Here is a 15,156-nt window from a genome sequence, read left to right on the forward strand (position 1 = left end):
GGAATTTTCATAAATACTTAAAAGTATTTGAAATCCCTAGCAATTGTTTAAAACTCTTAAAAAATCATTGGAATGTTGTAAATTACCTTAAATTTTTCATTCAAATTATTGCATTTTTTTTAATTCCTTGGAATCTTTTTAAATACCCTAAAATATTTTTTAAAAAAAGTTGAAATGTTTAGAAACCCCTTGAAAATTTGTAAAGCCTTTGAAATTATTTCAACCCCACACAAATTTCTTGAAAGTTTTGTAATTACCTTACATTTTTTCAAATTTTTGAAATTATTAAAAAATTCTTTGCAATCTTTTTTAATTTCCTAAAATACTTAAAATAGTCTTAACAATTTCTTGAAATTTTTGAGAGCTCTTAAAATTTCCTTGAAAGGTTCATCATAAACATTAAAAAATTTCATTAAAAATTAAATTCTCCTAAATTCCTTAAAATATTTAAAATCTTTTACAATCCCTTGAAACTTTTTTTAAAGTTCTAAAACAAGACTTTGAATCATTTAAATTACCACAAAATATTTCAAATCCTTTGAAATCTCTTGAAATTTGAAATCACATGGAATTACAGAAATCAACTGAAAATTCCTTGGAATCTCTCAAACTAAAATATTTAAAATCTTTTAAAGTATTTTGAAATACCTTCAAATTTTTCAAATCTCTTGAAAAATTCTTGGAATTTTAAAAAACACCCTAAAATATTTCCAAACATTTCAAACATCTTAAAATTTTTTTAGTTCCTTGGAATTTTTAAAATTACGTTGGAATTAATTAAATTACTTTAAAATCTAACTTCAAATTAATGAATTTATTTTTTAAATTTCTCGGAATATTTTTAATTTCCTCAAGTATTTAAAATCCTGTAAAATCTTTTCAACTTCCTGGACAATTTTTAAAGCTCTTGAATTTGTTTTTGAGTTTTTTAAAATACCCTAAAATCAACGAAATACCCCAATTTTTTCAAGTCTCCTTTTTGTTATATCAATTTAAAACATCATTTTTTTATTCGCCAATAATTTCAAAAGAAAGCAGAATCGTAAATAAACAAATTTTCTATTTTTTTCGAACATAAGTCGTCTTTGTAACATTTTTTCAAATTTCTTTTTTAATCTTTATAAATTCTTTGAAATCCTTTAAATTTTTGAAATCTTTATGAATTTTAAAAAATATTTATGAAATATTGAAATATTTAAAAACTTTTGTAAAATCTTTTAAATCCTTGAGACTTGGAAATCTTTTGAAATTTCTGACTTCTTTGTGAAAATTTTTTTAATATTTTGAAATCTTTGAGATATTTCTGAAATCTTCCTTCAATCATTTTTTTTGTGAAAACTTTTGTGTTCGTTTGAAATCATTGAAATTCGTTTGAATCTTTTCAAATTTATTCAAACCTTTCGAAATTGTTTAAAACCTTTTAAATCTGAGTTCGAATTTTTTCAAACTCTGAATTCTTTGCAACATTTTTTAATCTTTCTGAATTATTTTATATTCCTTAAAAGTCATTAAAAATTTTGAAGTAGTTGTGAAATATTTAGAAATCATTTAAAATCTTTGAACTATTCTACAATCTTTGAAATCTTGTCTACAAATCTTTTTAAAATCCTGGATCCCTTTTCAGGTCTTTGAAATCCGGGAACCCTTTTTGAAATGTTCAAAATCCTTTTAAATATTATAAAAGCTTTGAAATATTATGAAACATTTTGGAATCTTTAGAATTATTTTGTAGACTTTCGAAATCTGGTGTATACTCAAAAACCGAGTGGTCAACCCCTCGAAAACTGTTTTAAAACCCCCCAAAAATTCAGAAGATTTCGGAACAATTCAATTTACTTTCAAAAAAATTCGACTAAATTGGAAAAAATGTTAAAAAATCAAAAGAATTCCATTGATTTTTCTGAAACTGGTTTGAATTTAGAGGAATTTAAGATAAAAGAGAACAATTAAATTGAATTTATAAAATTTCAAGGTTAATTTAAAAAAAATCAAATGAATTTAAAACAATTCAAAAAACTTAATTGAATTGATTAACTGTAAACTAAGCTTTGAAAAATTCAACGGAATTCAAAAAAATTTGAATAATAGACCTCAGGATCAATTAAATCGAAACTTTTAAAAATTAAAAAAAATCACTGAATTATCTAGAATGGAGTGATTTTAAAAGGATTCAAGAGAATTAAGAAATTCAAGAGAATTCCAAAGAATTTAAAAGGATTAAGGGTGAATTCAAAGAAAAATTTCAAATCTCTTCAAATCTTTGAAACCCTAATAATTTCTAACCCAACAAGTGACTAATGATTATAAAAAATTTAAGACAAATTCAAAAGAATTCAAATGAATTGAAATAATTTTAAACATCGAAAAATATTTAATTTATTGCAATAAATTTAGAGTGAATTTAAAGAAATTTAAAATAAATGAGAAGAATTATACGAAATACATAAAAAAATCAACCTGAATTTAAAAAGCAATCAAGTGAATTGAAAACTATTCAAAAACATGGAAAAATTAATTGAATTAGGTAGAATTGAGTGCATTTAGAAGAATTCAAAAGAATTTAAAAGGATTTAAAACTTTTAAAACCCCTCGAAATCCCTTGAAATTGTTTAAATCTCTTAAAATGCTTAGGAATCTTTTAAAATACTATAAAATATTTCAGGCTTTAAAGGCCTTCAAACTACTGACATAAATAAAAAATTTCTAGGAATTTTTTTTAATTTCCTTGAATATTTCGAAATTTTTGAAAGCCTTTCAAACTTTTTAAAGCTCCTGAAAAAGCCTGAGAATCTTTTACAAAACGCTCAAGTATTTAAAATCTTTTTTCCACAAAATTCACGAATTTTGTATCGTAAAATGGAATTTCCAACTAAAAAGATAAATTTTTAAACAAAAAGCTTAATTTACTACCAAAAAAGACGATTTTTGTACAAAGTTCAAGAATCTTGGACCAAAAAGTTGAATTTTTAAACAAAAAGAATTATTTACTACGAAAAATACGATTTTTTTACAAAATTCAAGAATTCTAAACCAAAGAGTTGTATTTTCTACTAAAAAAGATGAGTTTTTAAACAAACAAAAATTAATTTACTCAAAAAAGACCGATTTTTTTTTACAAAATTTAAAAATTCTGTACCAAAAAGTTGAAATTTTAACTTAAAAGAAGAATTTTTCAAACAAACAAAATAATGTACTGCCGGAAAAGACGAATTTTCAATAAAATCCAAGAATTCTTGACCAAGAAGTTGAATTTTCAACTAAATAAGATAGATTTTTAAACAAAAAGATTAATTTATTAACTAAAAGGACGAAGATTAATAAAATTCAAGAATTCTCAATCAAAAAGTTGAGTTTTCAATTAAAAAAGATGAATTCTGAAACAAAAATATTAATTTACTACGAAAAAAAAAACCAAAACTAGTACCAAGACTACCAAAAAAGAAAATACCCTAAAATAAATCCTAATTTCAATCTTTGAAATCCTTCAAGCTACTGAAATAAATTAAAAAATTTTTGGGAAACTTTTTAAATATCCTTAAATATTTCGAATCTTTTGAATTTTTTTGAAAGCCTTTGAAACTTTTTAAAGCTCTTGAAAATTCCAAGGAATTTGAAAAAATACTTTAAAATATTTCAAATCCTTTAATCATTTTATCCATGGATCCTAAGGATCACTTATATTAAAACTTGGAAAAATTAAAAAAATTCCATTGAATTAAGTGGAAAAGAGTAAAATTATAAAAATTTAAGTAAATTAAAAAACTTTCATTGAATTCATAAATTTCAAGAGAATTCCCAATAATTCAGGGTGAATTTCAAATGTCTTCAAATCTTAAAAACCCTACAAAATACCTCACTTCTCATGAATAAATTGTGTAAAATCCACTGAAATATTATAAAATTCTGTTATATTCTATGATGATATTTTCGGACATCATGGAAAATGTGTAAAAAAAAGTTGAGAGTTTTAAAATCAATTGTAATCATTGAAAAAAATCTTTAGAAATTATAGAAAAAAGAATTTTTAAACCAAAAGATTAATTTTCTACCAAAACATACGACTTTTTTACAAAATTCAAGAATACTGTATCAAAAAGTTGAATTTTAAACTAAAAAGATGAATTTTTAAACCAAAAGATTAATTTACTACCAAAAGACTAATTTTCTTAATAATTCAGGAATTCTCAAACAATAAGTTGAATTTTCTACAACAGCAAAAAAAACTTTTAAACAATAAGATTAATTTATTACCCAAAAAGACGAATATTAATAAAACTCAAGACTTCTCAACCAAAAAGTTAAATTTTTAACTAAAAAAACATGAATTTTCAAACAAAAACATTAATTTACTACGAAAAAATACGAATTTTTAACAAAATTTTAGAATTCTGAATCAAAAAGTTGAATTTTCAACTAAAAAAGATGAATTTGGAAACAAAAACATTAATTTACTCCCAAAGAGGAGGATTTTTTTACAAACTTCAAGAATTCTGTGCCGAAAAATTGAATTTCCAACTAAAAAGGATAAATTTTTAAGCAAAAACATTCATTTACAACCAAAAAAGACAATTTTTTTACAAAGTTCAAGAAATCTGAACCAAAAAGTTGAAACTTCAATTAAAAAAAGAATTTTGAAACAAACAAAATAATTTACTGTCAAAAAAGATGAATTTTTCTTTGAAAAATAAAAAAAAATCCATTGAATTAAGCAGAAAAGAGTAAAATCATATAAATTCAAGTAAATTAAAAAACTGCCACTGAATTCATAAATTTTAAGAGAATTCCAAAGAATTCAGGGTGAATTTCAAATCTCTTCAAATTTTTAAAACTCTACAAAATATCTCACTTATCATGAATAAATTCTGTAAATTGAAAAATATCTTCAGAAATTCCAGAAAAGTCCTTATCCCATAATATTTTAAAAACTTTAAAATCACTTCAAATTAATGAAAATAATGTTAAAAAATCCTTGAAATCTTTTCAAATTAAGTATAGTTAATTTTTTAGGAAAAAAGTCTACCCTTCAACAAAATATATAAATTTTCCACCAAAAAGGTGAATTTTCAACGAAAATGATTAATCTTTCCCCCAAAAAATCAATTCTCAACCGAATAGTTAAATTTTTAACCATAAAGATTAATTAAAAAACCAAGAAAATTATTTTTCTACCAAAGATGAATTTTCAACCATAGAATAAATTTTCAGTCGTAGAAATAAAATTGTGACGAACATGATTATTATTCATCGAACAAAATAAATTTTTCACCGAAGTATTGATTTTTTGACTAGAAAGTTGAATTTTTATCCAGTAAGATGAATTTTCAGCCAGCAAGATTAATTTTATCTCAAAGAAAGACAAATTTTCAACTAAAAAGATTAATTTTCAACCACAAACCATAATTTTCTACATAATACATGAATTTCTAACGAAATAGTTGAATTTCCAACTAAAAAATGATTACTTTTCAACAAAAATTGAGTATGTTAAGTTTTATTTATGGAAATTAGTTTCAACCAACAAAAGGAAAATTTTCAATAAAATAGTTTAGTTTTTAATAAACAAACAAAATTTTATCCAAAAAATGATTTTTCCACGAATTAGTTGAATTATTAACTAAAGAAATACATTTTTTTATCAAGAATAGTAATGTTTTACCAAAAAAGACGCATTTTCAACAAATATGTATATGAATTTTTAACAAAGAGTTAAATTTTCAAAATTTAACTCTTAAATCAAATATGACCCGAAGATCCCGAATAAAAGAGAGAAAGCTTTTTAATAATTATGAAAGTTATGAGGAGAAATGGTTTCGGTTTTATTTTTAAAGAATAATTTAAAGATTTGAAGATTTAAAATTTTTTAATTTTTCAAGATTTACAAATTTTTTTAGGTAAACTGAATTTTGTCAGGGAGTGAAAAAAGTTCTTAAAATTCATGGGAAATTTTTTAATGGTTTTTTTATAAGGAATTTCAAGAGCAAATCGAAAAAAGATCACAAAAAATTTGAATTATTTCCTAAAATCTTTAAAAATTGTAAAAGATTTTAAAGAAAAATTTTGCCATATTACATAATTTTAGAAAAAATTTGAGTAGGTTTAAGACATATTCAAAAGTTTTGAAACGATTAAAAAATAATAAAAAATGTACAGATTTTTAAAGAATTTTGTAAAGTTTCATAAAAATCAAAGACATTTTTTCACGTACCTAAGAAAAATTAAAATAATTTTTTATTTCGAAAAATTAATTTGAAGAGATTATTTAAAAAGATTTTAGAAGAATACAAAAATAGTCAAAGAAGATTCGGAAAGATTGTAAGGCAATTTTCAAAATTTTGCAGAATGAATAAAAAAAAGAAGGAAAAATTTCAATAATTTTTAAACATTTGAAGGATTAGAAGGTCTGACAAGATTTTAAAAAAAATTTCATATTCGTGTGCAAATTTTAAATAATTTTTTATTTTGAAATCTTAACTTTTAAGAGAAAAATTTACAACGGTTTTTAAACATAACAAACGACTTTCTAAAATTTCTAAAAATAGTTTAGAAGATTTTTAAAGCAAAATGTTTTAATTTGGTAAGATTGCACAATAAAAACGAACAAAAATTGTGTAAAATCGAGAAATATTTAGTAGATTTTAAAAGAATTTCGAAAGTTTTCAAGAGAACAACACATTTTTTTTAAATTACTGGGAAAACTGAGAAGATTCTAAGGTAATTTTTTTTTTAGTTTGGAATGATATTTTACAATTTTGAGAAAAATTCGTGTCACTTAAAAACATTTTCAGGAATTTTAGACGTTTTTTAGGGTTTGGAATTCAATAAAAGCATTTATTTATGAATCTATCAATTTGAAATAATTAAAAATTTTTTAAAAAGTTTATGAGGTTTCAATCGGGCATTCAAATCTGTAAATTGTTTAATCTTTATATTCGAACAACAGTTTAATTTTTAAAATCACTAATTCATTTTTATTTATAGTTAATCAACTTAAAACGTTTTTTGCCAACAAATTAATTTCAAAACGCTCTAAAATATTTAATTTTTCAAGTCTTCAAACTGCCTTTTAAAAGTCCTCAAATTTAAAATGCACCCTTAAAAATAAATATTCTAAATATTTATAAAATCCTCGTTCAAAAAATAAATTCACTATCATTTTCAGGTCTTATAAATTATAGAGTTCAAAAATTCAGATTAAGTTTCAAAAATAGAAATCCACGTTAACATTTTTAATACTCTAAAGTAAGGAGTCAAGCAGCAATAAACTTTAAAAAATTTTCAAAATTATATTATTTTAAATAATTTTAAGCTGTGAAAATGAAAAAATTAAAAATATATTTTTTTTAACTTAACAGTTGTTAAATCAGAAGTTAAATTATTTTCATTTTAAATAGCTTAAGTAGATTGAAAAGCTTTACAATTTGATTTCAAAGTCTAGAGAAATCTAGAAGAGGTTTAAAATTTTTCCAAATTTAAAATCATGTTTGAAATTTTTTCGGAACTTTTAAATATATTTTTAAATGAATTGAATTTTACCTACCACTTCTAAAAAACCCAGCAAATTAAAAAAAATCCTTAAAATTTGAATTTATATAATAATAATTATAAATATAATTAAATTTAAAAGTTGAAAAAAAATTAGATTGTTTTTAAGAATTGTGAAAGGCCTCAAAAAGATAAGAAAAACTATTTTTAAGATCCTTAGGAAAATTTAAAATGATTTTTCATTTTGAAAAATTATTGTAACAAAAAATTTAAAAAGATTTTAAGAGATTATCAAAAAATAACCTGGAAGATTTTAAGCATTTTTTTTAAATTTTCAGGCTTTTCCAAAAATTCGATTAATTTTAAAATATATTTAGAAGTTCTGAAAAATAATTTTAACACACTTCGTTTAAATTACTTAAAATCATTTCAAGTTCTTAATTAATTTGGAATCTTTTCAAAACTTCTAAATATCTCTTTATATTGTTCAAATTTTTTCTACAAGTAATAAGTGCTCAAGCTTTCGATGTCAAATAATTAAATTTCAAATTATTTACTTTTAAATATTTTGTTTCAATTTACTTGTGTTAAATGAAAAGTAAAATATTGCTAAATATTAAATATTTATTCTGTTTCTAAATTAAAAAATTAAAAATTAAATAATATAGACTTCAATAATAGTTTTAATTTAATAAAAGCGTTTAATTAAGAATACATTTATCAAAAAATAAATTTAATATAAAAAATATTATAAAGGTAGACCTAAGACTTTGAATTGAAAATATTTTATTGATAAATCATTCAAATTTTTATTTAAAAATAAAATGATCAGAATAGATGATATTATATTAATTTCAATTCATATTAAGACCCCAAAGATATGAATTCTGATCAAAAAAGTTTAAATTTCTACCAAAGTAAATGAATTTTCAACTAAAACCGAAAAGATTCATTTTCTACACAAAAAGACAAACTTTCGATAAAAAACGTGAATTTTTAGCTAAAAAGATAAATTTGTAACCAAAAATCGTAAAGTTATACATTTTCATTTAAAAAAAATTATTTTCAACCAAATAGTTTAATGTTGAATTTAACTTCTACTAAACTTAAATTTCTATCAAAAAATATAAATTTTCTACAAAAAATGGAAGTTAAATTTTCAGCGAAATAAATGAATTTTTAACTAAAATGATTATTCTTCAACCGAAAAATGAATTTTTAACCAAACAGTTAAATTTTCAACCAAGGAAATGAGTTTTTAACCATAATGATGAAACGTCAAAAAAAGAATTTTTAACCAAACAGTTGAATTTTCGTCCCAGTAGGTTAAAATTCAGCCAAGACAGTCGGTGAATTTTAGTTTCGGATATTTTTAAATTTGGGTTGTTTTTTTCTTTGTCAATTAACAATCTTGTCGTTATTTGAAATTTGGAAAATTTTATAATTTGATAATAATATATATTTTTGGCATTTTTTTTGTATTCATTTGTGTATTCGTTATTTATTTTTAAATTATTTTTGATAAGTTCTGAATATCCATGCAATTTTTTTGCTTGTTTCAATTATTTCAATTACGCCGCCTTTTCTTATATTAAAAAAAAATAAGTAGGTACATAAGTCTCATTTGCTACCTGAAGAAAAAATTATTTTAAAGGTTTTTTCATATTTATTTTGTAATTTTTATGCATTTTTCCTATGACACTACATATATCTTGAACTAAAAATGAAACCGTTAAATTTTCAAGCAAATAAATTAATTCAAAAAGATGACTTTTCTCCCTAAACGACAACTTTTAAACACAAAATAGAATAATTTATTTAGTAAAATTTCGTTAAAAAATCTAGGGTACCCGTAGGGACCAAATTTTGAAAAATGAGTACTTTAGGGACTTTAACTGAATATAGGGTACAAAATGGAAAAATAGGGACCGCTCTCTGAGGCCTATTCAAGCTTTCCGTAAAAAATTCCAGAAAATTTTCAAGTTTTTCAAAGGCTTAAAAAAAATCGAGAAGAATTTCAGGTTTTGAATGTAGCTGGGCACCCTCTTTAATTAAATGTTTATTTCTAAATCGTACCTAACAAGTGCCACGTTTTTCTTTTTCCATATCGACAGAGCCAAAAATCGTCCGTCTGGTCGGAATGAAAGCCGACAAATGGAGTTGCAAGAGCGTCCGCGACCTGGCCTATTAATAAAATAATTCCAGCCATAAATGGACTAAATCCGAGAACGAGGTGGAAAAACACCAAAATATAGCTGAACCACATAGAGGCACAAATATCATTGAGCACATGTCCAACGCCATATGCAAATTTCACAGGTCGCGAAAGCCTCCTTATTACTTCTGTATAGTCACTTTCTACGGAATTTCGATCCGGCTCCATTGTTAATTTTATTCTCTGACTAGATCAATTTTTATTTTCAATTCTACAATACTTCAGGTTCGCAAGAGAGACACTTCTGATTTTGCATTTGTGCTGCAAGGAATGGAATTATTGTTGGTAACATTTTAAATTATAATTAAAATGAATACATAATATTTCACGTTTTTAAGCAATCACGGGTATCGGACTCATTCTAGAGATAAAAAATAGTGTAAATAGTGTCAAAGAATTGAAAAAAAAAAATAGTGGCATTCAAGTTTTCAGGTTTTAATAATGAATTTCAGTGTTTATTTAAAATGCTTTTTCTTTTAGTCCATTAATTATTAGAATTCCTATTTATTTATTAGAGGCTTCACAGTCTTTCTCACTTTTCTCATTCTCATTAAGAATTCATCTTTTTTATTTAAAATTTTTATTATTTGGTTGAAAAATAAATTTATCTCTAGAAAATTCAATAATTTTCTTGAAAAGTCATAACTTTTGGTTTATAATTTGACTGCTTTATTGAAAATTCTCTTTTTTTTTGGCTTAATAATTCAATCGTCTCATTAAAATTTTGTTTCTTTCTTGACTATTTTTTTTTAAATTCAAAATTTGTTTAAAACATTTATCTTTCTGGTTTCATAATGTATCTCTTTTTCTAGAAATTTTACCTTTAATTTGTTCAAATGCAATTAAAAGTTTGTTTCGGTTAAAAATCCAAATTTTTGGGGTCAAAATTAAAATTTCGTGAAAGATTCGTATTTTCTGCTTCAAAATTGATGTATTTTGTTCAAAATTCATCCTTTTGGAAGAAAGTCAATTTCTGTGTTAGCAATTTAATTGTTTAGATGAAAAATAATCTGTTTTAGATCAGAATTCAAGTATTTTATTGAAAATTTGTCTTTGTTGGTTAAACTCACCTGTTTTTTACTTTTAATTACAAATTCGCTTAATTATCAATTATTACAATTTTCGTTGAAAATGTATCTTTGTAATTAAAAATCTTATTATTTGGTTCAAAATTAAATTTTTTTTCTTGCAAATTCAACAATTTCCTTAAAAAGTCATAAGTCTTGGTTTAAAATTTTCCTGCTTTGTTGAAAATTCTCTTTTTTTTTTGTTTGATAATTCAACAGTCTGATTAAAATTTTGTTCCTTTCTTGACTATTTTTTTTTTAATTTAAAATCCTGAATTTTTTTCAAACATTCATCTTTTTGGTTTGATAATGTATCTCCTTTTTTCTAAAAATTTTACCTTTATTTGGTTCAAAATACAACTGTCTTATAACAAATGATGTTTCGGTTAAAAATTAATTTTTTATTTAAAAATTCATATTTTTGGACTAAAAGTTAAACTATTTTGTAAAAGATTCGTATTTTTTTCTTCGAAATTGATGTATTTTGTTCAAAATTTATCCTTTTGGAATAAAATCAATTTCTGTCTTAGAAAATTAATTGTTTGGTTGAAAAAGAATCTGTTTTATATCGGAATTCAAGGATTTTATTAAAAATTTGTCTTTGTTTGTTGAACTCCACTGTTTTTTACTTTTAATTAAAATTTTTTGTTGAAATATCAACCAATATCAACTATTACAATTTTCGTTGAAATTTCATCTTTTTTATTTAAAAATTTTATTATTTGGTTCAAAAATACATTTTTTTAGAAAATTCAAGCATTTTCTTAAAAAGTTATACGTCTTGGTTTAAAATTTAACTGCTTTATTGAAAATTCTCTTTTTTTGGTATGATAATTCAACAGTCTGATTAAAATTTTGTTTCTTTCTTGACTAATTTTTGTTAAATTTAAAATTCTAAATTTTTTTAAATATTCATCTTTTTGGTTTGATAATGTATTTCTTTTTCTAGAAATTTCACCTTTACTTAATTCAAAATGCAACTGTCTTGTTAAAATATAATATTTTTGGGTTAAAAGTTACACTTTTTTGTGAAAGATTCGTATTTTCCGCTTCGAACTTGATGTATTTTGTTTAAACTTCATCCTTTTGGAAAAACATCAATTTCTGTGTTAGAAATTTAAATGTTTAGTTGAAAAAAAATCTGTCTTAGATCGGAATTCAAGTATTTTATTGAAAACTTGTCTTTGTTGCTTAAACTCAACTGCTTTTTACTTTTAATTATAAAAAAATTTTATATATCAACTATTACAATTTTGGTTGAAAATTCATCTTTGTAGTTAAAGATCTTATTATTTGGTTCAAAAATAAATTTTTTCTCGAAAATTCAACAATTTTCTTAAAAATTCGTAAGTCTTGGTTTAAAATTTGACTGCTTTGTTAAAAATTCTCTTTTTTTGGTTTGATAATTCAACAGTCTGATTAAAATTTAGTTTCTTTCTTGACTATTTTTTTAAATTCTAAATTAAAAAATTTGTTTAAACGTTCATCTTTCTGGCTTGATAATTTATCTAATTTTCTAGAAATTTTACGTTTATTTGATTGAAAATGTAACTGTCCTGTTAAAAATTAATATTTTTGGGTTAAAAGTAAAACTGTTTTGTGAAAGATTCGCATTTTCCGCTTCGAACTTGAAGTATTTTGTTTAAAATTCATCCTTTTGGAAGAAAATCAATTTTTGTGTTATAAATTCAATTGTTTACTTAAAAAATAATCTATTTTAGATCAGAATTAAAGTATTATGTTGAAACTTTTTCTTTGTACTTAAAAATCTTATTATTTGGTTGGAAATTAAATCTGTTTCTTGAAAATTCGACTGTTCTGTTGAAAATGCGTCTTTTTGGCTTGATAATTCAGTCGTATAATTAAAATTTTGTTTCGTTCTTGATTAAGTTTTTAAAAATATTCATCTTTCTGATTTGATAATGTGTCTCTTTTCTAGAAATTTCACCTGCATTTGGTTCAAAATGCAACTGTCTTGTTAAAAATTAATTTTTTAGTTAAAAATCATATTTTTGGATAAAAAATTAAACTGTTTTGTGAAAGATTCGTATTATCCGCTCCGAACTTTACGTATTCTGTTTAAAATTCATCCTTTTGACAGAAAATCGATATCTTTGTCAGAAATTCAATTGTTTACTTAGAAAATAATCTGTCTTAGATAAGAATTCAAGTGTTTTGCTGCAAATTTTTCTTTGTTGGTTAAACTCAACTGTTTTTTACATTTAATTACAATTTCTTTTAAAGTACCAACTACTAAAATTTTCGTTTAAAATTCAGCTTCGTAGTAAAAAATCTTATTATTTGGTTCAAAATTAAATTTATTTCTGGAAAATTCAACAATTTCCCTAAAAAGTCATAAGGCTTGTTTTAAAACTTGACTGTTTTGTTAAAAATGCGTCTTTTTGGCTTGATAATTCAGTCGTCTGATTAAAATTTTATTTCTTTCTTGACTAATTTTTTTTAAACATTCATCTTTCTGGTTTGATAATGTAACTCTTTTTCTAGAAATTTCACCTTTATTTGGTTCAAAATTATTATTAAAAATTAGGTTTCGGTTAAAATTAATTTTTTGGTTAAAAATTCATATTTTTGCGTTAAAAGTTAAACAGTTTTGTGAAAGATTCATATTTTTTGCTTCGAACTTAATGTATTTTGTTTAAAATTCGTCCTTTTGAAAGAAAATCAATTTTTGTGTTAGAAATTTAATTGTTTACTTAAAAAATAATCTGTTTTAGATCAGAATTCAAGTATTTTATTAAAAGATTGTCTTTGTTGGTTAAACTCAACTGTTTTTTACTTTTAATCAAATTTTTTTTGTTAAATATTAACTATTACAATTTTCGTTAAAAATGCATCATTTTATATTAGAAATTCAAATCCTTGATTGAAAGTTGAACTACTGTTTTGAAAGTTATTTTATTTTATGTTTTTGAAGATTTATAATTTTAGTTGAAGCACCGTTTCTTTATTGAAAAATATTTTTTAAGCTAAAAATTTAACTATTTTGTTGAACATCAAATTTTGTGTAGAAAATTCAACTCAATTTTTAGAAACGAAAAAAAATAGACTAAAAATTAATCAAATAAAATTTGGACTAATATGATATCTATTGGTCCAAATAATGATTTAAATGTAATTTCTTGAAAATTTGTATTTTTGAGAAGAAAATTGAACTATTTGTGTAAAAATTTATATATTTTGTTGAAAATTCGTCTTTTTGGTAGATAATTAAACTATTTGGTTAAAAATGTATGTATTTCGTTAAGAATTCATATTTTTTATTACAAAATATTATTAGATGGTTCAAAGTTGAATTATTTTCTTGAAAATTCAATAATTTTCTTAAAAAGTCATACGTCTCGATTTAAAATTGGACCGTTTAGTTGAAAAGTCGACTTTCTGGCTTGATAATTCAACAGTCTGATTTAAAAAATTTGACTCAATTTGTTTTTAATTCAATTATTTTTTTAACCATTCATCCTTCTGGTTTGATAATGTATCTCTTTCTGTAGAAATTTTCACTTTTTTTAAATAAAAATGATATGGCCTTCTTAAAAATTAACTTCTTTGTTGAAAATTCAAAATTTTGTGGTAAAAATCAAAGAGTTTTGTAAAAGATTCATATTTCCCAAAAGAAAATTAAACGATTTGGTAGAAAATTTAAATATTTGGTAAAAAATTGATATATTTTGTTTCAAATTCGTCTTTTTTGAAGAAAATAAATTTCTTTGTTAAAAATTTACTTGTTTAGTTGAAAATTAATTGGTTTTAGATCGGAATTCAAGTATTTCGTTGAAAAATGATCTCTTTTGATTAAATAAAACTGTTTCTTACTTTTTATTAAAATCTTTTTTGTGGAAATATTAACTATTAGATTTTTCGTTGGAAATTCATCCTTTTATATTGAAAATTCAATTCCTTTACTGAAAGTTAATTTTGTTTTTGTTAAATATTTCTAATTTTAGTTTAAACATATTTTTTTTTGTTACAAATTATTTTCTTTAAACTGAAGTTTTAAGTATTTTGTCGAAAATTGAATTGATTGGTTTTAACGAAATTCTTTGTTGAGAATTCATATTCTCGGGTGGAAAGTACAACTGTTTTATAGAAAATCAATTTTTTGGTTAAAAATGAAACTATTAAGTTAAAAATACGATTAAAAATTTATGTATTTTGTTGAAAATTCGTTATTGTTCGTTAAATCCAACTGTTTTTTATTTTTAATTAAATTTTTTTCTTTTGAAAAATAAACTGTAACATTTTTCATTGATAATTTATATTTTTAGGTTGAAAATTCAACTCCTTGGTTGAAAATCGAAAAACTTTCTTAAATGTTCATTTTTTTGTTTGAAAATTCATAATTTTAGTTGATAATTCCTTTTTTTAGGTTAA

At 22.5% G+C, this 15,156-nt stretch overlaps 1 protein-coding gene across 1 annotated transcript in view; it reads right to left on the reverse strand.

Annotated features, from left to right (window-relative positions):
- Positions 1-15,156, reverse strand: part of LOC117170047 (major facilitator superfamily domain-containing protein 12-like) — a 48,368-nt gene that overhangs the window by 31,185 nt on the left and 2,027 nt on the right. Inside the window, exon 2 of the mRNA XM_033356566.1 lies at positions 9,559-9,958. Within this exon, the coding sequence (XP_033212457.1) occupies positions 9,559-9,865 (307 nt within the window). The 5' untranslated portion in view covers positions 9,866-9,958. The remainder of the gene's footprint in view (positions 1-9,558; positions 9,959-15,156) is intronic.

The sequence above is a fragment of the Belonocnema kinseyi genome, chromosome 3, assembly GCF_010883055.1.
Source record: "Belonocnema kinseyi isolate 2016_QV_RU_SX_M_011 chromosome 3, B_treatae_v1, whole genome shotgun sequence".
Taxonomy (NCBI): Eukaryota; Metazoa; Arthropoda; class Insecta; order Hymenoptera; family Cynipidae; genus Belonocnema; species Belonocnema kinseyi.